At 47.1% G+C, this 27,891-nt stretch overlaps 1 protein-coding gene across 1 annotated transcript in view; it reads right to left on the minus strand.

Moving 5' to 3' along the window:
- LOC147102598 (protein unc-13 homolog D-like) overlaps nt 1-27,891 on the minus strand; it is a 112,376-nt gene that overhangs the window by 66,930 nt on the left and 17,555 nt on the right. The window contains exon 3 of the mRNA XM_085964087.1: nt 7,297-7,404. Coding sequence (XP_085820213.1) covers nt 7,297-7,404 — 108 coding nt within the window. The remainder of the gene's footprint in view (nt 1-7,296; nt 7,405-27,891) is intronic.

The following is a 27,891-nucleotide window of genomic DNA, read 5'->3' on the forward strand; positions in this document are numbered from 1 at the left end:
ACTATCGGTATTACAGTATACATGAGCCAACAAATAGTGCCACCCTAAAGTAGTGCTCTTAAAGGCGAACGGTTACATTCTATAGTTCCCTTAAAGGTAAACGGTTACATACACAACACTCCTCCCTTTTTAGCTTATTACTTACAGAATCCCCTTTAAACATACAATCTTCAACTTCATATAAACAGTTTACAGATATACTCTCGATGGAGTCAACATCATATAACAATTTACAGATATACTCTCGATGGAGTCAACGTCATATAACTTCATGTTTAACATAACATAATAACATATATAACTTCATGTCAAAACAGATCACAGATTCAGTCTCTGCGGAAAACAGTTCACATTGCTGAAGTGACTCATGCAATAGTCCTTACAGATCACAGATTCAGTCTCTGCGGAAAACAGTTCACATTGCTGAAGTGACTCATTCAATAGTCCTTCCATGGATTTAACAGTTTGAACTTCCGAACTGATTTGGCTCCGTTCGGAGGGACCACGTGTGTGATCTGGTAGAGGTGATAATGATTCAGATGGGTCATCTTCTGTTTCGACTTTTCCTTTTCTGCTTCTTGGAGACTCTCTGGGCTCCACTGTCAGCTGCCAGCTGCCTGCGCAGTTCCTCCTTCTCTGCCTCCTGTTTCCGTCGTAGAGCCAGCTTCACCCGATGTTCCGTAGACTTTTGGTGCTCCTCCATGATTTCTGCACTTTGGGAGTCGAAGTTACAAGCTGGGCAGGACAGGACATCGCAATATTCGGTGTAGTCCACCAGGTCATGGTAATATTCGGTGTCGTCCTGAGCTAGGCCAGCGAGAGGGTCGTCTATTTCCTCCATACCCAGCTGGACGTTAGCCAGCTCTTGTTCCAAATCCAGACATCTTTCCTGAAGAGACTTCTTCATGTGTACCTCTTCATCCAGCTTTTTCTGGGCTTTCAGCAAGTCGTTTACTAATGACCTCATTTGTGATTTTAATACTTCAACTTCCTTTGGAGATTGATTGATCGGACTATTCAATCCCTCTACCGGAGCAGCTGTTTCAGCGGTCTGTTGTTCTACATTGACGTGAGTCAGCGTACTTTTGGTATCCAAGGGTTGCTCTGCTGCCATCTTCTCAGTCTGTGTTGCAACCTCAGCTATTTCCATAACTTTTGAGAGCTCCAAACCCCTCTCCTCTTCCACCACTAATGTTTCATCTATGGATGAAATCTTTACCGATGAGGCAGCCTTGGCCTGGAGCTCATCAAACATTTCCTGCAGCCTTTGGACTTCTTGCTCATGTTCAACCTTTAGTTGTTCATATGCTTCTACTGAAACTAGCTTTTCGGGGGTTGCCGAGTTAATCCCCTCCAGAATTGTAGCCTGGGCCTGTCCATACTGTTCTTTCAACTTCTCACACTCTGCTTGTAAGGAGTCGTAAAGAAGGACTGGAATAAAATCCTGGCTTCCTGAAGATTCCTCTGCAATTGGTTTTTTTGCAATTTCCTGTTGGAGTTCAGCCAAGGCTGCTATGCTATCTGCCTCTCGAAGTCTCACTGCCATCAATTCTTCTTTATTCTTGCAGTCTATCTCAGCCATTTCCCATTTACTCTCATTTAACTGAGTGAGTAGCCCCTTATTCTGGGCTGAGAGATATTGCACCTTCTCATGTAGACCATAGCACTCCTTCTCTGCTCGACATAGCTGATTTCTGCTGATTTGGTTCTGTGTTTCAAGTTCCAACATCCTTTGCTTAGCTTCTTTCAGTTTCGCCTCAATAATCCCCTCTCGCAACATGTCCACATTATTCACATCAGGTAAAGAAGCGTTTCTCTTTTCCATGTCCAAGATTTGTTTCTGCATCTCCTTAAGAGCACCCTGCGATTCAACTTCTCTTAACCTTGCCTGCACTAGCTCCGTCTCTAATTGCAGAACAAAATCCTCAGTGTAGTGTGGTTTGCCCTTCTGCTGTATCTCTAGATCATGCAAATATTCTAACTCCTGAACATCATAAGGGAGATGTGATCGGTAATTGGTCACGATGGCTCTATGGTCGCTCTCTGCTTGAGCCAGTAGGTTCTGTTGTCTTTCCAGACTCTCCCATTCGGTGTCATAGAACTTTTTCATTGTTTTCATCTCTTGTACGAGGCGGTAACTTAATTGTTCTAATTGTTGTTGTACTTTGAAATAACGTTGAGTTCGAGCCCGGTGTTCCTCTGTAATGCATATGTCTGTAACTTGAACAGACTCAGAATTCTCTGTCTTTATGCACGCCATCGATTTTCCAACCTTAGTCCGTGAGTTCATGTTAACCTTGTTTTTCATACGTAAGCTGGACTTATCATCTTCCGGCTCGGAGTCTGAGCTGCTTGTCTGCACCGAGTCCTCACTCGTCATTGCTTGTAGGTAGTGCCATTCCATGTCTATTTTCTGCATCCACTCCCGCCCTAGGAGTGGTGGTCCTCCCTCAGGTAATACGTACAGATACATTCGTGGGTGTTCTTTGCCCCTATCTCTCACTTTGACTCGTATTTTTCCCATGGGGTATACATTATGCCCCGTGTATGTCTGTAATACGAATTTGGTATTTCTTAAGGGTATGTGAGAGAACAGCCGGGGATAGTCCTTTTGGTTGATGACTGATACAGCTGATCCCGTGTCCAGCTCCATTCGTACCTGGACTCCCGCTATTTTTAGTGTGACCCAGATCATCTGTAGATCAGTTACTTTACCCACATTGTGGATTCTCAGACTATCCAGCTCCTGGCTGTTTGGGTCTGAGTCTGAATTTTGTTCGTCTGAACTCTTTTCAGCCACCTGATGTACCTTGTTGTACTTTTCTTGTGGTGGTGGCTTCCTTTGCTTGTTGGTCTTCTTTCCGGACCTGCATACCTTCGCGATGTGACCCAGTTTGCCACATTTCCTGCACTCCTGGTTCTTAAACCAGCACTGATTCTGGTCGTGCGTTGTCTTTCCACAACGGTAGCATTTGGAAGTGCTTGCAGTAATTTGGTCCACCCCGAGTGCTGCCGCCTTTTGCTGCATTTCCGCCGTTCCTTTCGCTGCGGCTTCGTGCGATGAAGCTATGAGGACAGCCCTGTCCAGTGTGAGGTCGTTTTCTTCCAGAAGTCGCTTCTGCGTTCCTTCTTTGGCCAAGCCGCATACGAACTTGTCCCGCAGCGCCTCTGTCAAATTCCCTCCAAACTGGCAGTATTTCGCTAGCTTACGCAGTTCGACTAAGTATTCCGCATTGCTTTCATCTTGCCTCTGGGTTCTGGCGTAAAATTTAAATCGTTCAGCCAGCATCAACGGTGTGGGGTTCAAGTGATCCTTCAACACTGTTACGATCTCTTCGAAGGTCTGGTCCACTGGTTTAACTGGTGCTATTAGATGTTTCAAAAGCCCGTATGTTTTTGCTCCCATCGAATTTAACAAAGTTATTGCCTTGTCGTCATCCTCAATTTCGTTGGCTACGCAATATATTTCTATGCGTTCCACATACGTGGCCCAATCTTCTATTTCAGCACTAAAATCATTAATATTTCCTCGCTTAGGCATCTTCTTCTCTTTTCGAGAACAGTACAAGTATTTCTTTACTTATTATTAATTTTCTTCTCTTCTTGAGAACACCACAAGTATTGCTTTACTTATTCTTATTTTTCCTCTCTTCTTGAGAACACACCAGCCTTTCTGAAAATTCTAATTAATTTTCTAAGATGGCAGTTTCCCGCTTCTGTCTTCTTCCCCAGCGGTTTTCCCGCGAAAAATGGCGGCTTTCCCGCGCTTCTCGCTCTCCCCGCCCACTTCAATGGCGGTTTTCCCGCGCTTGACGGTCTTCACCCGTCCCCCGACGCTGTCTTTCAGCCCGAGTGCGGCCCTTATCAGCGGATGCGATCGATGGCCCGGCTGCGCCTCGCACTTGAAAGCGGCCCGGCCCTTATCAGTGCTTGCGATCGATGGCCCGGCTGCGCCTCGCACTCCAAAGCCCTTATCTCTCGATCGCGATCGATGGCCCGCGCTGTGCACCGCGGCTCTCGCGCCTTCAATTTCTGCAGCCGCTGCCCTTGCAGCCCGAGTGCGGCCCTTATCGGTGGTTGCGATCGATGGCCCGGCTGCGCCCCTCACTTCAAAGCGGCCCGGCCCTTATCTGCCGATCGCGAGCGCCTGTACCTCTGTCTTCCCAGCCCTGTTTCTTCTACACTCCAGTTTTTATTTTAGACGCTGATGGGGGCTGCAGGGTCCTAATGCCTGTCGCTTCCAGTGGGGTGGTGAGGTTTGAAACCTCTCTTCAACGTCCTGTCTTTGGACGAAGCCTCCGTGGAATAACTGCCGCAGGGTTCGAATCCGACTCGTCGCCAGTGTTAAGTCTGTGGTTGTATTGTAAATAACACACAGACTCCAACATTAACAAAGAAAAACAGGTCTTTACTATTCAGGGGTCTGGGCGATTTCTGCCCTAGTTAACGTATCACAACCCTTATATACTGGTGTGGTCACTATCGGTATTACAGTATACATGAGCCAACAAATAGTGCCACCCTAAAGTAGTGCTCTTAAAGGCAAACGGTTACATTCTATAGTTCCCTTAAAGGTAAACGGTTACATACACAACACCGGGGATAACTCTCCTGCTCTTCTTCGAAATAGTGCCATCTTTTACATCCAGCTGAGAGAGCAGACGGGGCCTCGGTTTAACGTCTCATTTGAAAGACGGCACCACCGACAGTGCGGCACTCCCTCAGTACAGCACTGGAGTGTCAGCCTAGATTTTTGTGCTCAAGTTTCAGGAGTGGGACTTGAACCCACAACCTTCTGACCCAGAGGCGAGGATGCTACCCACTGAGCCACAGCAGACACTGCAGTGACAGCAATGCTCATTGTTAGGAAGCATTCTCCTTATCTCAAAAAAGAAGTTGCAACCAGTCTTGAAGAAAATAAACCTTCATCTAAGACAAGAGCTAGGCACGCCCCAGAAAGTTCCTTTGAGGAAAATTAAATGTTTTTAAAAGGTGCATTTTCACAGTTTATTTGTTGTATATGTTGTACATAATTTATTTGGGGACAAACACTCTTCAGCCTTCAGTTCTCCTTCCAACTGATCTGCATTGAAATACATCAACGTTAAAACTGGAAACAGGCCATTTGGTCCAACAAGTCCATGCCGGCGTTTACCCTCCGCACGAGCAAATATTTCTAATCACATTTACCCACCCTGCGCACAGGGGACGGAGTGGGCGGGGGACAGAGGGCATTCCCTTTTCCTTCATCCACCTCTCCAATCTAACCTTGAATGTTGACATAGTTTCTACTTCAACCACTAACCCTGGCAGTGAATTCCACCGCCTCACGACTCTCTGTCTTATGTTCTTATGTCTCTCCTGCCATCTGTTCTAAATCTCTGACATTTAATCTTGTTTCTATGCCTCCTTGTTCTTGACCCCTCAACTACTGGAAACATTTTTTCAAGCCTTTCTTCATCATATTTATATTTCTTCATTCCAGCAGCATCCTAGTGAGTTTGTGCTGAACGCTCTCTAAAGCCTCAATAACCTTCCTATAGTGTGGAGCCCAACACTGCATGCAGCACTGAGGTCTGATTGAACATAAGAACATAAGAATTAGGAGTGGGCCATTCGGCCCCTCGAGCCTGCTCCGCCATTCAATAAGATCATGACTGATCTTCGACCTCAACTCCACTTTCCTGCCCGATCTCCATATCCTCTTGATTCCCCGAGAGTCCAAAACTCTATCGATCTCAGCCTTGAATATACTCAACGATTCAGCATCCACAGCCCTCTGGGGTAGAGAATTCACAACCCTCTGAATGACGAAATTCCTCCTCATCTCAGTCCTAAATGGCCGACCCCTTATCCTGAGACGATGCCCCCTAGTTCTAGACTCTCCAGCCAGGGGAAACAACCTCTCAGCATCTACCCTGTCAATCCCCCTCAGAATCTTATGTTTCAATGAGATCACCTCTCATTCTTCTAAACTCCAGAGAGTATCGGCCCATTCTACACAATCTCTCCTCGTAGGACAGCCCTCTCATCCCAGGAATCAATCTAGTGAACCTTCGTTGCACCCCCTAAGGCAAGTATATCCTTCCTCAGATAAGGAGACCAAAACTGTGCCCAGTACTCCAGGTGTGGTCTCACCAAGGCCCTGTACAATTGTAGCAAGACTTCCTTACTCTTATACTCCAACCCCCTTGCAATAAAGACCAACATGCCATTTGCCTTCCTCATTGCTTGCTGTACCTGCATGCTAGCTTTCTGTGTTTCCTGTACGAGGACACCGAAATCTCTCTGAACATCAACATTTAATAGTTTCTCACCATTTAAAAAATATTCTGTTTTTCTAACCTTCCTACCAAAGTGAATAACTTCACATTTCCCCACATTATACAGGCTGATTGGCTCTGACAGCCCCCAGTTGTACCTTCCATCTCATCTGATTGGCACTGACAGCCCCCAGTTGTACCTTCCATCTCATCTGATTGGCTCTGACAGCCCCCAGTTGTACCTTCCATCTCATCTGATTGGCTCTGACAGCCCCCAGTTGTACCTTCCATCGCATCTGATTGGCTCTGACAGCCCTCAGTTGTGCCTTCCAACTCATCTGATTGGCTCTGACAGCCCCCAGTTGTGCCTTCCAACTCATCTGATTGGCTCTGACAGCCCTCAGTTGTACCTTCCATCTCATCTGATTGGTTCATATTGACAACCTCCAATCCCTGTGAAACAAAAGCTGATCTTTCTTGTGAAAGTGACAAGCAGACACGTGAGTTGAAAACCTAACTGTTGCCGCTGTGCTTCTGCTGTGTTGGTTCAATGAACACCAGGTGACAGCTGTGACTCAGTGGGTAGCACTCTCGCCTCTGAGTCAGAGTACTGAGGGAGTGCTGCACTGTCGGGGGTGCCGTCTTTAGGATGAGATGTTAAACTGCCCTCTCAAGTGGGTGTAAAAGATCCCCTGGCACTATTCGAAAACGAGCAGGGGAGTTCTCCCTGATGTCCTGGACAATATTTATCCCCAACCAACATCACTAAAACAGATTATCTGGCCATTTAACTAATTGCTGTTTGTGGGACTTGCTGTGTGCAATTTGGCTGCCAGGTTTCCTACAACAGTGACTACACTTTAAAAGTACTCCATTGGCTGTAAAGCGCTTTGGGATGTCCTGAGGTCGTGAAAGGCGCTATAGCAATACAAGTCTTTCTTTTTACCCACTGGACCAATGGAGAATTACACCGTGAATGTATTTGAGTAGCTATCTGTTGAGGAAGAGAGATGTGTCGAGTTAGTTTACTCACGTTCTGCAGGTAGTGAAGCAGCTCATTCTGGTCTGCACCGTGGGATGCTGCAGGTTTACCACTGCGATGAACAAACGTGTACAGGGCTTCTTCATACAACAGGTTCAGCTGCACAGAACAAAATAACACCACAGTCAACCTCTGCACCACGATTCAGGATGTAACGCAGCAAAGTGTTCACAGGACTTGCCTGTCAGAGCAAGCCAAATTCAGCACCCGGACAATCCCTGGGACTCTGATCTACATGCAGCTTCTTCAGACAGGGGTTCCAACTCTAGTTGGACATATTCCTGGAGGTGCCAACACATGACCTCCTGCCTCTGATTGCCCCGCCCCTACACTACTGTCATTGGTCGAGCAACACTCCCCCCCTCGATGCGCACCGCCTTCCCTCACCAATTGTAAAGTGAATAATCTCTTCATTATTACCCGATTGGATGTTTGACCGTCATTCAGTCTTTTGTTCCCCATGTCGATATTTTTATAACTAATAAACAAAAGTGTTCAAAGAATTTTTTTTTTTTTTAAACACAATTTTTTAACGCCCGTATGATTTTTCCCCTGAGTTGTTCACAGCGGTGTCCTGGAGATTAATCTTTAATTCCTGGAGACTCCAGGCCAATCCTGGAGGGTGGATAACCCTATTCTCAGTGTGCAAGCTAAACAGAAACACTCCCAACGAAACGAGGCACATGGCTTCTCCTCAATTCTCTACTCTCTCATCCAGTTTATTTTGGGACCCCCCCTTCCCTCTCTCCAATACCTTAACGGGTAAATGCACCCATGCGGTGCGGTACTGAGCCATAGAGACTGGAGAGGTCCCAAGTTCGATCCTTGGCTGTGCTGTGTTAGCTGAACTCAAGCCCGGGATGTACAATTGGTGTCAGTGCCCTGGGCTATGGAGGAGGGAGAGGTGGGGGTGAGAGAAATGGTTCCTGCTCCTTGTCGCCATTTAATGGCTTCTGTTGGAAGGTGTTTGTGTGAACGTACCCCAATAAGATTCAGCGGCCTAGAAATTCGGTTGTGCCCGAAAGCGGGCATGCAGGGACGGGAGGTCAGGGCTCCCATGGGATGGGACGGACAGGGGGCAGGATGCTCAGGGGATGGGGCTAGCAGAGGGCATTCCCTTTCCTTCCTCCAACAGAGCTGAATTCCAGAGGTGAGGTGACAGTGACTGCCCTTGACATCAATGCAGCATTTGACTGAGCGCGGCACCAAGGAGCCCTGGTAAAGTTGAAGTCAATGAGAATCGGAAGGAAAACTCTCCACTGGCTGGAGTCATACCCAGCACAGAGGAAGATGGTTGTGGTTGTTGGAGGCCAACCATCTCAGCCCCAGGACATCGCTGCAGGAGTTCCTCAGGGCAGTGTCCTAGACCCAACCATCTTTAGCTGCTTCATCAATGACCTTCCCTCCATCATCAGGTCAGAAGTGGGGATGTTCGCTGATGATTGCACAGTGTTCAGTTCCATTCGCAATTCCTCAAATAATGAGTTAGTCCGTGCCAGCATACAGCAAGACCTTGACAACATCCAACAAAGGAGTATGAGCAGCTAGGGGTCAAATTAAAAAACAGAACCTCAAGGGTAATAATCTCTGGATTATTACCTGAGCCACGAGCGAATTTGGCTAGGACAAATAAAATTAGAGCGTTAAATGCGTGGCTCAAAGACTGGTGTGGGAGAAATGGGTTTTGCTTCCTGGGACACTGGCACCAGTACTGGGGCAGGAGAGAGCTGTTCCGTTGGGACGGGCTTCACTTAGCCAGTGCTGGGACTAGAGTCCTGGCGGATCATATAACTAGGGCTGTAGAGAGGGCTTTAAACTAACTAGTGGGGGGGAGGTTCCTAGAGACCAGGGGGCAAGCAACCTTAGATTTGGTCCTGTGTAACGAGACAGGATTAATTAAAAATGTCCTAGTAAAGGATCCCCTTGGAATGAGTGACCATAACATGGTTGAATTCCATATTCAATTAGAGGGTGAGAAGGTTGGATCTCAAACAAGCGTGCTAAGCTTGAATAAAGGAGACTATGAAGGTATGAGAGCGGAATTGAGTAGAGTGGATTGGGAAAATAGATTAAAGGGTAAGATGATACATGATCGGTGGTATACATTTAAGGAGTTATTTTACAACTTCCAAAAAATATATATTCCACTGAGAAGAAAAGGGTGTAAAAGAAAAGACAGCCATCCGTGGCTAAGTAAAGAAATTAAGGATAGTATTCGACTAAAAACAAGGGCATATAAGGTAGCCAAATCTAGTGGGAGGATAGAGGATTGGGAAAACTTTAAAAGACAGCAAAAAATAACAAAAAGATTGATTAAAAAAGGGAAGATAGATTATGAAAGTAAATTAGCAAAAAATATAAAAACAGATAGTAAGAGTTTTTATAGTTATATAAAAAGAAAAAGGGTGGCTAAAGTAAATGTTGGTCCCTTAGAGGATGAGACCGGGAAATTAATGGTGGGAAATATGGAGATGGCAAAAACACTGAATGAATATTTTGTATCAGTCCTTACAGTAGAGGACACAAAGAATATCCCAACACTGGACAAACAGGGGGCTAAAGGGGGGAGGAGCTAAACACGATCAAAATCACTAAGGAAGTGGTACTCGGTAAAATAATGGGACTCAAGGCGAATAAATCACCTGGACCTGATGGCTTACATCCTAGGGTCTTGAGGGAAGTGGCGGTAGGGATTGTGGATGCATTAGTAATAATTTTCCAAAACTCCCTGGACTCAGCAAAGGTCCCGGCAGACTGGAAAACTGCTAATGTAACACCCTTATTTAAAAAGGGCAGTAGACAGAAGGCTGGAAACTATAGACCGGTTAGTCTAACATCTGTGGTAGGTAAAATTTTGGAGTCCATTATTAAGGAGACAGGACATTTGGATAATCATAATTTAATAGGACAAAGTCAGCATGGTTTTATGAAGGGGAAGTCATGTTTGACAAATTTGCTGGAGTTCTTTGAGGAAGTAACATATAGGGTGGATAAAGGGGTACCAGCGGACGTAGTGTACTTAGACTTCCAAAAGGCATTTGACAAGGTGCCACACAAAAGATTATTGCTTAAGATAAAAAATCACGGGATTGGGGGTAATATTCTGGCATGGATAGAGGATTGGCTATCTAACAGAAGGCAGAGAGTTGGGATAAATGGTTCATTCTCAGACTGGCGATCAGTAACTAGTGGTGTTCTGCAGGGGTCAGTGCTGGGTCCCCAACTCTTTACAATCTATATTAACGATTTGGAGGAGGGGACCGAGTGTAACATATCAAAGTTTGCAGATGATACTAAGATGGGAGGGAAAGTAGTGAGTGAGGAGGACATAAAAAACCTGCAAGGGGACATAGACAGGCTAAGTGGGCAGAGATTTGGCAGATGGAATACAATACTGGAAAGTGTGAGGTTATGCACTTTGGCAGGAAAAATCGTAGAGCAAGTTATTATCTTAATGGCAAGAAACTGGAAAGTACTGAAGTACAAAGGGATCTGGGGGTCCTGGTGCACGAAACTCAAAAGGTTAGTATGCAGGTGCAGCAAGTGATTAAGAAGGCCAATGGAATGTTGGCTTTCATTGCTAGGGGGATAGAATATAAAAATAGGGAGGTATTGCTTCAGTTCTACAAGGTATTGGTGAGACCGCACCTGGAATACTGCATACAGTTTTGGTGTCCATACTTAAGAAAAGACATACTTGCTCTCGAGTCAGTACAAAGAAGGTTCACTCGGTTAATCCCGGGGATGAGGGGATGGACATATGAGGAGAGGTTGAGTAGATTGGGACTCTACTCATTGGAGTTCAGAAGAATGAGAGGTGGTCTTATTGAAACATATAAGATTGTGATGGGGTTGGATCAGGTGGATGCGGGGAGGATATTCCCGATGATGGGTGAAACTAGAACTAGGGGGCATAGTCTTAGAATAAGGGGCTGCTCTTTCAAAACTGAGATGAGGAGGAACTACTTCACTCAGAGGGTGGTAGGTCCATGGAATATGCTGCCCCAAAAAGCTGTAGAAGCTACATCATTACATAAATTTAAAACAGAAATAGACAGTTTCCTAGAAGTAAAGGGAATTAAGGGTTACAGGGAGCGGGCAGGAATTTGGACATGAGTCTAGGTTCGGATCGGACATGGTCCTGTGGGTAGCGGAGCGGGCCCTGGGGCCGTGTAGCCTGATCCTGCTCCTATTTCGTGTGTCTAATTCTGTTAGATTCAGGAGATGGTTCTGTGATAGTAGATTGGCGGTTAGGATCAGATCAGCCATGATCTTATTGAATGGCGGAGCAGGCTCGAGGGGCCGATTGGCCTATTCCTGCTCCTATTTCTTATGTTCTTATGTTCTTATGCTTGGGCTGATAAGTAGCAAGTGACTTTCACACCATACAAGTGCCAGTCAATGACTATCTCCAACAAGAGAAAGTCTAACAACCTCCCCTTGGCATTCAATGGCATTACCATCGCCGAATCCCCCACCATCAACATCCTGGGGTTCACCATTGACCAGCAATTTAACTGGACCAGCCACATGAACACTGTGGCTACAAGAGCGGGTCAGAGGCTAGGTATTCTGCAGCGAGACTCACCAAAGGCTTTCCACCACCTACAAGGCACAAGTAAGGAGTGTGATGGAATACTCTCCACTTGCCTGGATGAGTACAGCTCCAACAACACTCAAAAAACTCGAAACCATCCAGGACAAAGCAGCCCACTTGATCAGCACCCCAACCACCACTTTAAACATTCACCGGCGTACCGTGGCTGCAGTGTGTACCATCTACAAGATGCACTCCAGCAACTCGCCAAGGCTTCTTCGGCAGCATCTCCCAAACCTGTGACTTCTACCACCTAGAAGAACAAGGGCAGCAGGCGCATGGGAACACCACCACCTCCAAGTTCCCCTGCAAGTCTCACACCATTCTGACTTTGAAATATATCGCCGTTCCTTCATCATCGCTGGATCAAAATCCTGGAACTCCCTACCTAACAGCCCTGTGGGAGTACCACACGGAATGCAGCGGTTCAAGAAAGCTGCTTCTCAAGGGCAATTAAGGATGGTCAATAAATGCCAGCCTTGCCAGAAATACCCACATCCCATGAATGAATAAATAAAATTTTAAAAGTCCACCTATCTAATCTAATCTTGAATGTTTATATAGTTTCTCTCTCACTAACCCCTGAAGTGAATTTTACAACTCTCTGTGTGAAGAAGTTTCTCCTGCCTTCTGTTCTAAATCTCTGATATTTGGACCTAGAAATTTGATAAGGCCCGAAGACGGGTGGTGGCACTGCGGGGCGAGATTTGCTCACGCCCATTTAAAAATTGCAAGCAGCACGTTATTTTGGTGCCTGCTGATTTGAATGATTTTAGTGCACAGCCCAGTGATGAAAGCGTTGCTTCAGGCTGTGCGCTCAACAGGAGGCCCAATGCCGCGTCGTTGTAGCGTCCCTTGAGCGAGGCTGCATTCCCTTAAAGCAAGGCTTTCATTTTAGAAAGCAGTCTCGAGCCCTTAAAGGTGAACTGCCTTCTGAAAAAAATTAAAAATCATTCAAAAATAGGCAGTCTCTAGCCCTTAAAGCTCAACTGCCTTCTGAAATAAAACATTAAAATCATTCCAAACTCAGCAGTCTTCAGCTCTTAAAGCTGAACTTGGTAAAAATGGTAAAGGTGCTTCAGCACTAACACAAATGGCTCAACAGGCCGGGGAAGGGGCACCCAGCTTTGTGCAGGGGGTCAAGAGTGGAAGAGAGGTGCTCTACCCACAGGAAGCCCTCCAGAAAGAAGGATGTGGGACCAGATCACCACTAGCCTCACACACTGCTCAATGCACAACCGCACCCACCCCCCACCCCATCGCTTACCTACCAACAATCTCTACCAAACACCTCACATTCCTAGCTTCACCTCACTCCCTTGGAGGAGATGGTGCTGACCATTCTTGGTAGACGCAAGGCCCTCACTAAGGGAATACACAAAAGGGTGATTAGTTGATTTTTTGATGTAATATTGGATGCTTATATGGATAAAGTTGGATTGGAAAGTTTGCTTTGTGGTGGCTTTTATTTCAGCATTGTGGCCAAGAGGATGCTGTGATGGTCAGTAACAGAGGGAAGGTAAGGTGTGGGACAAGTGTTGAAAGGGGAATTGGGGTTGTGATCACTGGTACCGCAGGCAGATGATTTGATCCTGGATATCCCGGCCAGAAAGGGGCTGTCTGAGTTGCCTCCTTCCTTCTGCTTCCTCCTCTTCCACTTCCTCCTCCTCTGCTTCTTCCTCTTCCGCTTCCTCCTCTTCTGATTCTTCCTCTTCCGCTTCCTCCTCTTCCGCCTCTTCTGATTCCTCCTCTTTCGCTTCCTCCTCTTCCGCTTCCTCCTCTTCTGCTTCTTCCTCTTCCCTCTGTGAGCAGCTTGTCCCCTTTGCTGCCTCTGCTTCATCTCCATGTGATGTTGCAGCCCAAGGGGGATTGCAACTAGAGCCCTCGGGACTGGGAGCAAGTGGTCTTCTCAGAGGCCTTCCTTTAAGATACAAAGCCTTGCAAGCGTCCAGCAGCACTGCCTGCACACTTTAACAACTTTTTAAATGTATTGCACCAAGCCACTACTCCAATAAAATATTTTTAAAAACACTCCAAAAACTGATATCAAAACTTGAAAAATGTGTGTGTTTGCTGAGACCGTCTACAACTGCTGCACACCTGTTCTTCCGTGCATGGTTAGTAGAGGCCTTTATGAGTGGCAGCATCGAAAATCGCTGTCGTGTGTCAAATCAGGTGTTGCACGCCTATTGACCTCACGATCTGCATATTTACATTGGAGAGGCGAGCGCAGGCAATGGCAGCGCTGCTGACTCTTCAAAATGGCGGCCACTGTGTCCCGCGCCGGAAGCGAGGCAGCCGCCATTTTTTCAAGAAAACCGGCCTTAACAGCCGGTGCTACTACATGAAATTTCGTGGCCTTAATCTTGTGTCTGTGGTCCCTCATTCTAGGCCCCTTGACCTCTGGAAAGTGTGGTATCTTGAGGTGGCCATAGATGGAGACAGACACAGGTTAACTCCTTAACATGGTTTAATCAACACTTGCACATAAAAGCTTCTGTCATGAGGCAGCAAAAACAAAGAGTACAACAGTACAGATCAGACTTAACTCAGGAGAGCAATTGCCACAGCACCACCTGGTGGATCAGGTTACTCATAACCTCCCAGGTTACTGCACTCCTCCCCCCTTAAGATTGCCGTATGCAATTCTTAAACAATAACCCTTACTAGGCACTACGTTTTAATTAACCAGTATGCTCTAACCATGGTTAACCCCTGACTAATTTAACAGGTTTGTATAAGTCTTTCTGGTTGCTTGCGAATCCTTTGTGAACGTCTTAATTCCACTTGTGGTGGATTCTCAGATTCATTCGCACTTGAGATTGGAGTAGTCTCTGATGTTGGTTTTACTCTGTCCCGCTGTGGCCTGGCAGTACCAGTGTCCACTGGCACCTTATAAGCCGTGCTGGGTCCTGGAACAGCCTCCTCTACTGCCCTTTGTTCCATCTGAGGCAGTTCCCGCTGCTGCCGGCTGAAAAGCTGATCCACATGCCGACAAACCCCTCGACCATCCCCTAGTAACACGGAGTACGACACAGGTCCTGTAATGTCCTGGATTAGTCCTGGTATCCATTTAGGTCCATAACCGAAGTTTCGGGTATACACAGAGTCCCCTATGGCGAAATGGCGAGCTGTAGTATGTTTGTCATGGTACGCTTTTTGGTTTGTTTGTTTTGTCTCAACCTTGCTTTTGAGATCTGGGTGTATCAGGTCTAACGTGCACCGCAACTTTCTCCCCATCATCAACTCAGCCGGAGAAAGCCCCGTGGTAGCTTGGGGTGTTATACGATAACTAAACAAGGCTCTATTGAGCTTGGTCTCCAGGGTGTCACCTGAGCTCTTCCTCATGAGCTCCTTAAAAGTCTGCATGGCTCGCTCGGCTAACCCATTTGAGGCTGGGTGATATGGAGCCGAGGTGACATGTGTGATTCCATTCCTTACCATGAATTCTTTGCTCCCTTCACTAACAAAACACTGTGCATTGTCGGATACAATCATTTCTGGAATACCATGCATGCTGAAGCTGTTCCTGAGACAATTCAGTGTGGCATCAGTCGTTGCAGAGCTCACTGGATAAACGTTGACCCACTTTGAGTGAGCGTCAACCAGCACCAAAAACATTTTGCCCATAAAAGGTCCCGCATAGTCTATGTGAATTCTCCTCCAGGGTTTGCTGGGCCACTCCCAGGGATGGAGTGGTGCCCCGGCAGGTGCTTTCCTCTGTTCCTGACATATAGTGCATGACTTTACCTTTGACTCAATTTCAGCATCCAAGTTAGGCCACCACAGGTAGCTCCTAGCCAGTCCTTTCATTCTAGTCATTCCTGGGTGCGATTGATGCAACTGTTCCATCAAAGTAGAACGTCCCCGCTCTGGGACTATGATGCGTGCTCCCCATAGCACACATCCATCTTGGACACTGAGCTCGTGCTGCCTCTGTCTGTACGGCGCGAACTCCGGTCCCTCACGGTGATCTGGCCAGCCTTTCAACACATACTCACGGACCCTTGACAGTACGGGGTCCTTGGCTGTCCAGCCCTGGATTTGCGCTGAAGTCATCAGGGGACTGACCTCCTGATCCAGCATCAGGACGTGCTCCTCAGGGGAAGTACTGCGAGGAGATTTTGAGAGGGGCAGGCGGCTGAGAGCATCCGCGTTCCCGTTTTCCTTGCCGGCTCTGTACATGATCACATATTCATAGGCTCTTAGTGTCACTGCCCATCTCATTATTCTCTGTGATGCCATTTGAGGCACCGCTTTCATCTCATTCAGTAAGCTAATAAGAGGCTTGTGGTCAGTACTGATTACAAACTTCCTCCCATATATGTACTTATGGAATTTCTTTACTCCAAATATAATGGCCAACCCCTCTTTATCAAGCTGTGAATAGTTCTTTTCCGCAGCTGTGAGCGTGCGTGAAACAAACCCGATGGGCCTTTCCGCTCCATCTGGCATGCGGTGGGCCAACACTGCCCCCACTCCATAGGGTGATGCGTCGCAGGACATTATCAGCTCCTTCTTCTCGTCGTAATGCACTAACACCCTGCTGGACTGAAGTAGCTCCTTTGACTGCTGAAACGCTTTCGCTTGCTCTGGCCCCCAACGCCATGGCTCCTCCTTTCTCAGCAGTTTGTGCAGGGGTGCCAGCAGCATCGATAAGTTTGGAAGAAACTGGTTATAATAATTCAGGAGCCCTAGATAGGCTTTCAGTTCAGTCACTAAGGTGGGTGCCGGTGCATCCTGCACTGCCCGCACTTTCCCTGGTAATGGATGGAGGCCTGTGGCATCCACCTGATGTCCCAGGAATGTAACTTCCTTCTCCATGAAACTACGCTTACTCCGTTTCAGGCGTAGCCCCGCCTCTTCCAGCCGCTGTAGCACTTTGTCCAGTGTTTTTAAGTGATCCTGATCGTCACTTCCTGTTAGCAGAATATCATCTAAGTACACGGCCACCTTTGGAATGCCCTGCAGAATTCCCTCCATAGTCCGTTGGAATATTGCTGGGCTAGAACTGACACCAAATGGTAACCTGGCATACGTGAACAGCCCCTTGTGCGTGTTCACCGTGACAACCTTTTTTGAATCTTCATCTAGCAATATCTGCTGATACGCATAACTCATGTCCAGTTTGCTGAATCTTTCTCCCCCAGCGAGCGATGTTAACATGTCCTCCATTCTCGGAATGGGGTACTGTTCCAGTGATGATACTCTGTTCACTGTTAACTTATAGTCACCACACACCCTTACGTTACCGTCGGGCTTCAATACCGGGACTATTGGTGCTGCCCAGTCTGAAAATTTCACTGGTTCTATTACTTTGTCCTTTAGCAGGCGATCTAGTTCCGCCTCAACCTTGGTTTTCATTGCAAAAGGTACCGACCTTGGTTTAAAGAAACGAGGCGTGGCATCACTGGCTACATGAATCTTGGCTGTGGCTCCCCTTAAGGTGCCCAGTTCGTCCTTGAACACTAACTCATGCTTCATCAGCACTTCTTGCAGTGCCTCTGTACTGTCCTCCATTTTATTCATTGCCTGCCAGTCCACATTCAACTCACTGATCCACCCTCGCCCTAACAGGTTTGGCCCTGACCCTGCTACCACTACCACCGTAAGCTCTTTGGTGACTCCTTTGTGTTCCACTTGTACTTCGGCCGCCCCCAAAATGTCCACCTTCTGTCCTGTGTAGGTTTTGAGACTAATAGGGCATGTACCTAACTCTGGTACTTTTGCTTCCCCCCATAGCTTAGCGTACTCAGTCTGCGACATTATGGTTACACTACATCCGGTGTCAATCTCAAACTTTACTTGACCTCCGTTCACTATCAAATACTGAGTAAGAGGGGGTACGTTGGGCCTTGAAGTGTCTATACTGTATATAGTGAAAACCTCCTCACTAGACTCACTAGACTCTTCCTCCTCTTGTATGTAATTTGCCCGCTTTGTGTACTTCTCCCTCCCCCCTTTAGCATGCTTTGCCCCTTTAGCACTGCTTCTCTCACTCACTGCCCTTTTACAGACTTTCTTTAAGTGCCCTATTTTTCCACAATTGTGGCACTTTGTCTTTGCAAACCTGCAGTCCTTTGCATAATGGCTCGTCCCGCCACATCGGTAGCAATCCCCAACCCCGACTGGTGGACTTTTCGCGCCAGCTTCCATCTTGAAAACAGCTCCTCCCACTGGTTTACTCCATTTCTCCTTGCTCATACTGTTTAAGTCCTTAATGTCCTTGTTAGCCATCTCCATGGCTTGTGCTTTTTTAAGTGCCGTCTCAAACGTTAATCCTTCTTCTGACAGCAACCTTTGCTGTATACTGTCGTCGTTAACTCCGCATACTAGTCTGTCCCTTAACATGACTCCGAGCGCTTTTCCAAAATTGCAGTCCTGTGCAAGCTTCCGAAGCTCCTCCACATACTCAGTAACGCTTTCTTCCGGCCTCCTAATCCTCGAATTGAATTTCCATCTCTGTACTATTTCACTAGGTTTCAGATTGAAATGATTCTTTAGTAGACTCACCAACTCGTCAAAAGATTTTTCTCCTGGCCGCACCGGGCTCAGCAGATTCCTCATCCGTGTATAGGTTTGCGCTCCCACACAACTCAGTAAAATGGCCCTTTTCTTTTCAGCACTGTCCACCTCGTTTGCCATAAAGAAATGGCCCAGTATTTCAATATACTCCTCCCAAGACTACGACTTGCTGTCAAAAGGTGCCACGGAGCCTACCGTTCCTGCCATCCTTGGAGTCCGGTCACTTCAGCCAAAAAATCAAACTCCGTTTCGACTCCCGTGGCCTAGCCTCGTGCTTTTCCGACTAGTTTGCTAACCAACCCGAGCACCTCTTCCGAATACTCCAAAACTCTTCCGTCCTTTATTCTCGTCGCCATATGTGGTATCTTGAGGTGGCCATAGATGGAGACAGACACAGGTTAGCTCCTTAACATGGTTTAATCAACACTTGCACATAAAAGCTTCTGTCATGAGGCAGCAAAAACAAAGAGTACAACAGTACAGATCAGACTTAACTCAGGAGAGCAATTGCCACAGCACCACCTGGTGGATCAGGTTACTCATAACCTCCCAGGTTACTGCAGAAAGAGTCTGCTTCTATCTACCCTGTCCCAGCCTTTCATAATTTTAAACTCTTCTGACACATTGTCCTATAATCTTGTTCTTCTATCAAAAAAAGCCCCCAGTTTTGAATTTTTTCTTTGTATTTGTATTTCCTCCTACCAGGCAGTATCGTAGTCAATCTGTGTTGTAACCTCTCTAAAGCTACAATATCCTTCCTACAGTGTGGAGCCCAATACTGCATACAGTATTCTGACCGTGGTCATATTAAGATTTTATTTAGGCTCATCATTACCTCTTGGCTTTTATATTCTACATCTTGTGATAAAACCTAGAATTCTATTGGCTTTTTTTTACAGCCCTAAATGACCTGTGCACTTGTACCCACAAATCCCTCTGCTCTTCACCAGTACCGAGCCTACTTCCATTCAGAATATAATGACTGCTGTTATTGTCATACCAAAATTGTATCAACTCACACTTACTAACATCTTCCACTTTTTAGCCCATTCCCCCACCTTATCAATATCCCTTTGCAGCTTTTTAAAAAATTGTTCATGGGATGTGGGTGTCGCTGGCAAGACCAGCATTTATTGCCCATCCCTAATTGCCCTCGAGAAGGTGGTGGTGAGCCGCCTTCTTGAACCGCTGCAGTCCGTGTGGTGAAGGTACTCCCACAGTGCTGTTAGGGAGTTCCAGGATTTTTACCAGCAACAATGAAGGAACGGCCGATATATTTCCAAGTCATTGGTGTGTAACTTGAAGGGGAACTTGAAGGTGGTGGTGTTCCCATGTGCCTGTTGCCTTTGTCCTTCTAGGTGGTAGAGGTCGTGGGTTTGGGAGGTGCTGCCGAAGAAGCCTTGGTGAGTTGCTGTAGTGCATCTTGTAGATGGTACACACTGCAGCCACGGTACACCGGTGGTGGAGGGAGTGAATGTTTAAGGTGGTGGATGGGGTGCCAATCAAGCGGTGTTGAACTTCTTGAGTTGGAGCTACACTCATCCAGGCAAGTGGAGAGTATTCCATCACACTCCTGTAGTGCCTTGTAGATGGTGGAAAGGCTTTGGGGAGTCAGGAGGTGAGACACTTGCCGCAGTACACCCAACCTCTGACCTGCTCTTGTTGCTACAGTATTAATGTGGCTGGTCCAGTTAAGTTTCTAGTCAATGGTGACCCCCAGGATGTTGATGGTGGGGGATTCAGCGATGATAATGCCACTGAATGTCAAGGGCGGTGGTTAGACTCTCACTTGTTGGAGATTGTCATTGCCTGGCACTTGTGTGGCATGAATGTTACCTGCCACTTATCAGCCCAAGCCTGAACGTCGTCCAGGTCTTGCTGCATGCGGGCACGGACTGCTTCATTATCTGAGGAGTTGCAAATGGAACTGAACACTGTGCAGTCATCAGCGAACATCCCCACTTCTGACATGATGATGGAGGGAAGGTCATTGATGAAACAGCTGAAGATGGTTGGGCCTTGGACACTGCCCTGAGGAACTCCTGCAGCGATGTCCTGGAACTGAGATGATTGACCTCCAACCAGCACAACAATCTTCCTTTGTGCTTGGTATGACTCAAGCCAGTGGAGAGTTTTTCCCCTGATTCCCATTGACTTCAATTTTATTAGGGCTCCTTGATGCAACACTTGGTTAAATGCTGCCTTGTTGTCAAGGGCTGTCACTCTCACCTCACCTCTGGAATTCAACTCTTTTGTCCATATTTGGACCAGGCTGTAATGAGGTCGGCAGCCGAGTGATCCTGGCAGAACCCAAACTGAGTATCGGTGAGAAGGTTATTGGTGAGTAAGTGCCGCTTCATAGCACTGTCAACGACATCTTACATCACTTTGCTGATGATTGAGAGTAGACTGATGGGGTGATAATTGGCCGGATTGGATTTGTCCTGCTTTTTGTGGACAGGACATACGTGGGCAGTTTTCCACATTGTCGGGTAGATGCCAGTGTTGTAGCTGTACTGGAACAGCTTGGCTAGAGGCGCGGCTAGTTCTGGAGCACAAGTCTTCAGCACGATAGCTGGGATGTTGTCGGGGCCCATAGCCTTTGCTGTATCCAGTGCGCTCAGCCGTTTCTTGATATTACGTGGAGTGAATCGAATTGGCTGAAGACTGGCTTCTGTGATGATGGGGACCTCAGGAGTAGGCTGATATGGATCATCCACTCCTGGCTGAAGATGGTTGCAAACGCTTCAGCCTTGTCTTTTGCACTTGCATGCTGGGCTCCACCATCATTGCGGATGGGGATATTTGTGGAGCCTCCTCCTCCTATTAGTTGTTTAATTGTCCACCGCCATTCATGCCAGATGTGGCAATGCTTTGATCTGATCCGTTAATTGTGCAATCACTTAGCTCTGTCTATAGCATGCTGCTTCCGCTGTTTAGCATGCGTGTAGTCTTCCCCAGGTTGGCACCGCATTTTTAGGTATACCTGGTGCTGCTCCTGGCATGTTTTTCTCCACTCCTCATTGAACCAAGGTTGGTCTCCTGGCTTGATGGTAATGGTAGAGTGAGGGATATGCTGGGCCATGAGGTTACAGATTTTGGTGGAATACAATTCTGCTGCTGATGATGGCCCACAGCGCCTCATGGATGCCCAGTTTTGAGCTGCTAGATCTGTTCTGAATCTATTCCATTTAGCACGGTGGTAGTGCCACACAACACGATGGAGGGTGTCGTCAGTGTGAAGACGGGACTTCGTCTCCACAAGGACTGTGCGGTGGTCACTGCTACCATTATTGTCATGGACAGATGCATCTGCGACAGATAGATTGGTGAGAACAAGGTCATGTATGTTTTTCCCTCGGGTTGGTTCTCTCACCACCTGCCGCAGGCCCAGTGTGGCAGCTATGTCCTTCAGGACTCGGCCAGCAGTGGTGCTACCGAGCCACTCTTGGTGATGGATAGTGAACTCCCTCCACCCAGAGTACATTCTGTGCCATTGCTACCCTCAGTGTTTCTTCCAAGTGGTGTTCAACATGGAGCAGTACTGATTCATCAGCTGAGGGAGGGCAGTAGGTGGTAATCAGCAGGGGGGTTCCTTGCCCATGCATGACCTGAAGCCATGACACTTCATGGGTTTGGAGTAAATGTTGAGGACTCCCAGGGCCACTCCTTCCCGACTGGTGGGTCTGTCCTGCCAGTGGGACAGGACGTACCTAGGAATGGTGATGGAGGAGTCTGGAACTGTGGCATGATTCTGTGAGTTTGACTAGTCTGTGGGACGATTTTGGCACAAGTCTCCAGGTGTTAGTGAGGAGGACTTTACATGGCCGGTGCCTAGGTCAATTTATTCTTATTATTGCTTTCCATAGCTGTTTGTTACAAATGAGTCAACAACATTGCTGTGGGATAGGCCAGACCAGGTAAGGACGGCAGATTTCCTTCCCTAAAGGGCATTAGTGAACCAGATGGGTTTTTATGACAATCCGATGGTTACCATTACTGATTTGAGCTTTTTATTCCAGATCTATTTCATTAACTGAAACATAGAAGATAGGAGCAGGAGTAGGCCATTCGGCCCCTCGAGTCTGCTCCGTCATTCAATGCGATCATGGCCGATCATCCAAATTCAGTACCCGGTCCCTGCTTTCTCCCCATATCCCTTGATCCCTTTAGCCTTGAGAAATATATGCAACTCCTTCTTGAATATAGGTTGGCAGACAGGAAGCAAAGAGTTGGAATAAACGGGTCTTTTTCCGAGTGACGGGCAGTGACTAGTGGGGTACCGCAGGGATTGGTGCTAGGGCCCCAGCTATTCACAATATATATTAATGATCTAGACAAGGGAACTAGATGTAAGATCTCCAAGTTTGCAGACGACACAAAGCTGGGTGGGCGTGTGTGCTGTGAGGAGAATGCTGAGAAACTCCAGTATGATTTGGACAGGTTGGGTGATTGGGCAGATGCATGGCAGATGCAGTATAATGTGGATAAATGCGAGGTTATCCACTTTGGTGGCAAAAACAGGAAGGCAGATTATTATCTGAATGGCAATAGATTGGGAGAAGGGGAAGTGCAACGAGACCTGGGTGTCCTTGTGCACCAGTAGGTGAAGGTAAGCATGCAGGTGCAGCAGGCGGTTAAGAAGACAAATGGTATGTTGGCCTTCGTAGCGAGAGGATTCGAGTACAGGAACAAGGATGTCTTGCTGAAGTTGTACAGGGCCTTGGTGAGACCACACCTTGAGTATTTTGTGCAGTTTTGGTCGCCTTATCTGAGGAAGGATGTTCTTGCCATGGAGGGAGTGCAGCGAAGATTCACCAGACTGATACCTGGGATGGCAGGAATGACGTATAAGGAGAGATTGGGTCAATTGGGCTTATACTCGCTAGAGTTTAGAAGAATGAGAGGGGATCTCATTGAAACTTATAAAATTCTAACAGGACTAGACAGACTAGATGCAGGAAGGATGTTCCCGATGGCGGGGAAGTCCAGAACCAGGGGTCACAGTCTAAAGATAAGGGGTAAGCCATTTAGGACAGAGATGAGGAGGAATTTCTTCACCCAGAGAGAGGTGAACCTGTGGAATTCTCTACCACAGAAGGCAGTTGCGGCCAATTCATTAAGTATATTCAAGAAGGAGTTAGATATATTTTTTAAGGCTAAAGGGATCAAGGGATATGGGGAGAAGGCAGGGACAGGGTACTGAGTTTGGATGATCAGCCATGATCTCATTGAATGATGGAGCAGGCTCGAGGGGCCGAATGGCCTACTCCTGCTCCTATCTTCTATGTTTACACTACATCCACTGTGTTTCCCCAGCTTCTGTGTCTGTTACCTCCTGAACAGGACAGTACCCACTGTGATTTCCCCAAACACAAATCTTACAGTGAGCAGAGAGGGTAGGTTTTCATCCCATCAAACGTAAATGTTAAAGGACGCTGTCCAACCCACTGGGCCGCCCGGTGCCTGTTGTAACTGAGCAAACACTGAAGCACTTTCAGCTCTACGATCTCTTGTTCCTTCCGATTTCTTAATTTTGAGTTTGAATTGTGCCGTGTGATGAAATGAGTTACAGGAATGGTGACAGGAAATGTCATAACCTCTCCTCCTAGAGACAAGTCTAGCACAGCTGAAATGGTCCTCGGTGTCAGCTCATAACATAGCAAGGCTGCTGCCTGGACAATTCTACAATTATCCTAAGCGAATGGTCATTACAATAAAAACCCATCCGGTTCACTAATGTCCTTTAGGGAAGGAAATCTGCTGTCCTTACCCGGTCTGGCCGATCCCACAGCAATGTTGTTGGCTCTTAACTACCTTCTGAAGTGGCCTAGCAAGCCACTCGTTTGTAACAAACCGCTATGAAAAGCAATAATAATAAGAATAAATCGACCTGGGCACCGGCTTCCGACATGAAAACGACACACCCAGCCCAGTCGACCATGCAAAGTCCTCCTCACTAACACCTGCGGACTTGTGCCAAAATTGTCCCATAGACGAGTCAAACTCACAGAATCATGCCAGGGAATGTGATTTCAGAATTAATCTGCCTGTCTGTCAGGGAATCCAGAAAAGGCTGAGGCCTAGTCCCTCAGAGATGTAGAAATGGAACTAGGTGATACAAGAAAATAATTTATTGTTTTCCCTCCTTCCCACCTTTCACCCCCTTGCTGGGGTAAAGTTCCGCCGACATCAGCAACTATCTGGTACCTCACCCAAGTGACCCATCTTCAGGTATAAGCCTGGGCAGTGACCATCAGAAGGTGCTTGACTTCCAAGATTTAAGATGACGCGCAAACACTATTGCGATAGCAAAATACTGCGGATGCTGGAAATCCGAAATAACAACAGAAAATGCTGGAAAAACTCAGCAGGCCAGGCAACATCCGTGGAGAGAGAAACAGAGTTAACGTTTCAGGTCGCAACCCTTCGTCAGGACTGAAAAAACACAGGAAATGAAACAGATTAAAAGGCCAGTTTGGGGGCTGGGAAATGGGGATGAGAGAACAAAAGAGAAGTGAAGAGACATTAAGAGGTATTCAAAACCAGACGAGATGGTGATAGGACTAGTGGAGACAAAATCCATTGAAACAGATTCCTGCCACTACAGGCGTTGTTGTGAAATAATGTCAATTATTTTATCAGTGTCACCCGCTCCTTCACCAGTACTGGGATATTCCGTGGCCAATTCCTGGTATAAATAGAACATTGCGGAAGTGTGGAATGACCATATTACTGGATTTAATTCTTGTAAGTAAACAGTTTACAGTACCTCATCTACCCTTGATTTGAGAAAAGAGGCATCGTATGTGGAAGAATTCTCCTGCACACACATTACATATGAGGCAGAAGAGGCAATTTTGACTTTGTGTGACAGTGTAAAGCGAGTGATAGCGAATCAGCAGCCCGTTACCATTTCTCCCAATTCTTATACCCGTTGACTTCAGTGGAAATAAGAATGGGGAGAGATACAACACGGGCTGCCGATTCGCTATCCCCCGTTACACACGGTCGCACAAAGTCAAAATTACCCCCATCGAGAGGTGTTTGTTTACTGTTCAGTTGGACATAACAAAAAAACACATAGGGGGAGAAATTCGGTATCGCCCCATTTGGGGCGCAATTATCGGCCGGGCTCAAAGTTTAGCGCCTGGCGCTAATTATCACCTCCGACTGCAAACTTGGCTTCTATCGCCCCTGGAGGTGATTGGAGCGCTAAATCAGGCGCTACATACCTCTCCTAAGGCGCTAACGCCGAGGAGCGAGGCGCTACCTCAGAGCGCTGGCGAAGCTGATGTGATGTCAGTCAGCAATGGAACACAGACACAATGGCGCCGGCCAGTTCTTAAAGGGGAGGGTCGATCTTGCTCTCCAGCCACACCCTGCTCATTGCAGCCTTGAATCTCAGCCCGGAGAGACCTGTACATCAAATCTGTTGGAAAGAACAATGGAGAGGCCCAGGGAAAGAGCTCAGAGTGCAGCCCCCACAGTCTCTTCTAAATCGATGCAAGGAAGGGCAAATCAAAATGAACCTGCAAAGTGCTGCTCGGTGCCCAAAACTCCTTCACACAGCGTTGAATCTCTCCAGAGTCTCTCTCTTTCTCTCAGAATGCGTGGTGCAAAAATGTCGCCGACAAAAAAAGGCAGGAAGCGGCCGCCTTTAAATAGCGCTCCCCAGTCCCTTCCTGACTGCAAAACGTTCCCCTCTGCCTGTTGTTGCTAGCGGCAGGCGGAAAGGAAGGGGGCGCCACTTAATATCCGGTCCGGGGCGTTGCACACTTGACTGACGTCACGATCTGCGGGCACAGGAGATCGTGGTGGTAGTGCTTAGCGCCGCTGCAAAATGTCTGGTCAATTTCGCGTGTGGCGCAAACATCACCGCGCCCGGGCGCTAGTTGCTTTGCGCGCCATTAGCGCCCTCTTAGGGCGCTAATGGGAGGCGCAAAGCAACCGAATTTTTCCCCCATTGAATTATATTAGGCAGGCTGAAAGGGTGTGGCCTGCTTATCACATTAGCTCTGATCATTAAATGTGAGCTGCAAATTATCATCACGTTTAATATTAACAAAGCTTTTGTGTGTGTGCAGAACTCACCATATATATCATTATAATGATAAAATAATACTTGTGGAGAATACATTTAAAACATTGATGTCATGTGGAATGGTGGTTTTGACTGCATGTCAAATATTTTTAATAAAGTTTTGTGTTATGTTAATTGTAGGGACTGTCTCTGGGACTTACGTAAATCATAATACATGTACAGCAGGCACCTCAAATCACTGGAGAGGTACCACCAACGCTGCCTCCGCAAGATCCTGCAAATCCATTGGCAGGTTAGGCACACTAACGTCAGTGTTCTCGCTCAGGCCAACATCCCCAGCATCGAAGCTTTGACCACGCTCGATCAGCTCCGATGGACGGGTCACATCGTCCGCATGCCCGATACGAGACTCCCAAAACAAGCGCTCTACTCAGAGCTCCGACACAGCGAGAGAGCCCCAGGTGGGCAGAGCAAACGCTTCAAGGACACCCTCAAAGCCTCCTTGAAAAAGTGTAACATCCGCACCGACACCTGGGAATCCCTGGCCCAAGACTGCACAAAGTGGAGGAGAAGCATCCGGGAAGGCGCCGAACACCTCGTGTCTCTTCGCCGGGAGCAAGCGGAAGCCAAGCGCAAACAGCGGAAGGAGCGCACGTCAACCCAAGCGCCCCACCCACCCGCCCCTTCAACCACCGTCTGCCCCACCTGTGACAGAGACTGTAGATCCCGCATCGGACTCATCAGTCACCCTGAGAACTCATTTTTAATGTGGAAGCAAGTCATCCTCGGTTCCGAGGGACTGCCTAAGAAGAAGAAAAAGAACTTGAATTTCTATAGAGCCTTTCACAACTTCAGGATGTCCCAAAGAGCTTTACAGCCAATGAAGTATAGGCACTGTTGTAATGTAGGAAATATTAATACTAATACAAGTACCAATACTAATACTAGTACTAGTGCTAATAGCAATACTATTACTAATACCAGTACTAATAATAATGCTATTACTAGTACTAATAGTAATATTAATACATCGAAAAAGTAACCGGACAGTAACATCCAACACGGCGCCTTCCTTCTAAGTGTTGTGTTAGTTAATGTTACAGGACCATGAGTGAGGAGTAAGTACCTAAATGTATGCTTTAAGATGAAGGGAAAGAGGACGGCTGCAGCACCCCAAAGAAGAAAGAGAAAGGGCCTGTTCCTGTGGGGATGAAAGACTATTGGAGCTCGAGTTTAGAGAGTGGGTTGTAAACAGGATCTGGTGATGGGTCGGTACACCATGTGCCCAATGTCACTTTCCGTTAAAAATAAAGGTGTTGGTGCAGTTACAAAACAAATGAACACACAGAAACAGCAAGTGTCAGCAAGAGCAAAGATGCAAGCAGCAGCTTAACAAAATATTTCACGGCCAAAGACTCTC

Source organism: Somniosus microcephalus, chromosome 21, assembly GCF_052327205.1.
Source record: "Somniosus microcephalus isolate GS21.2 chromosome 21, FLI_Smic_1.0, whole genome shotgun sequence".
NCBI lineage: Eukaryota > Metazoa > Chordata > Chondrichthyes > Squaliformes > Somniosidae > Somniosus > Somniosus microcephalus.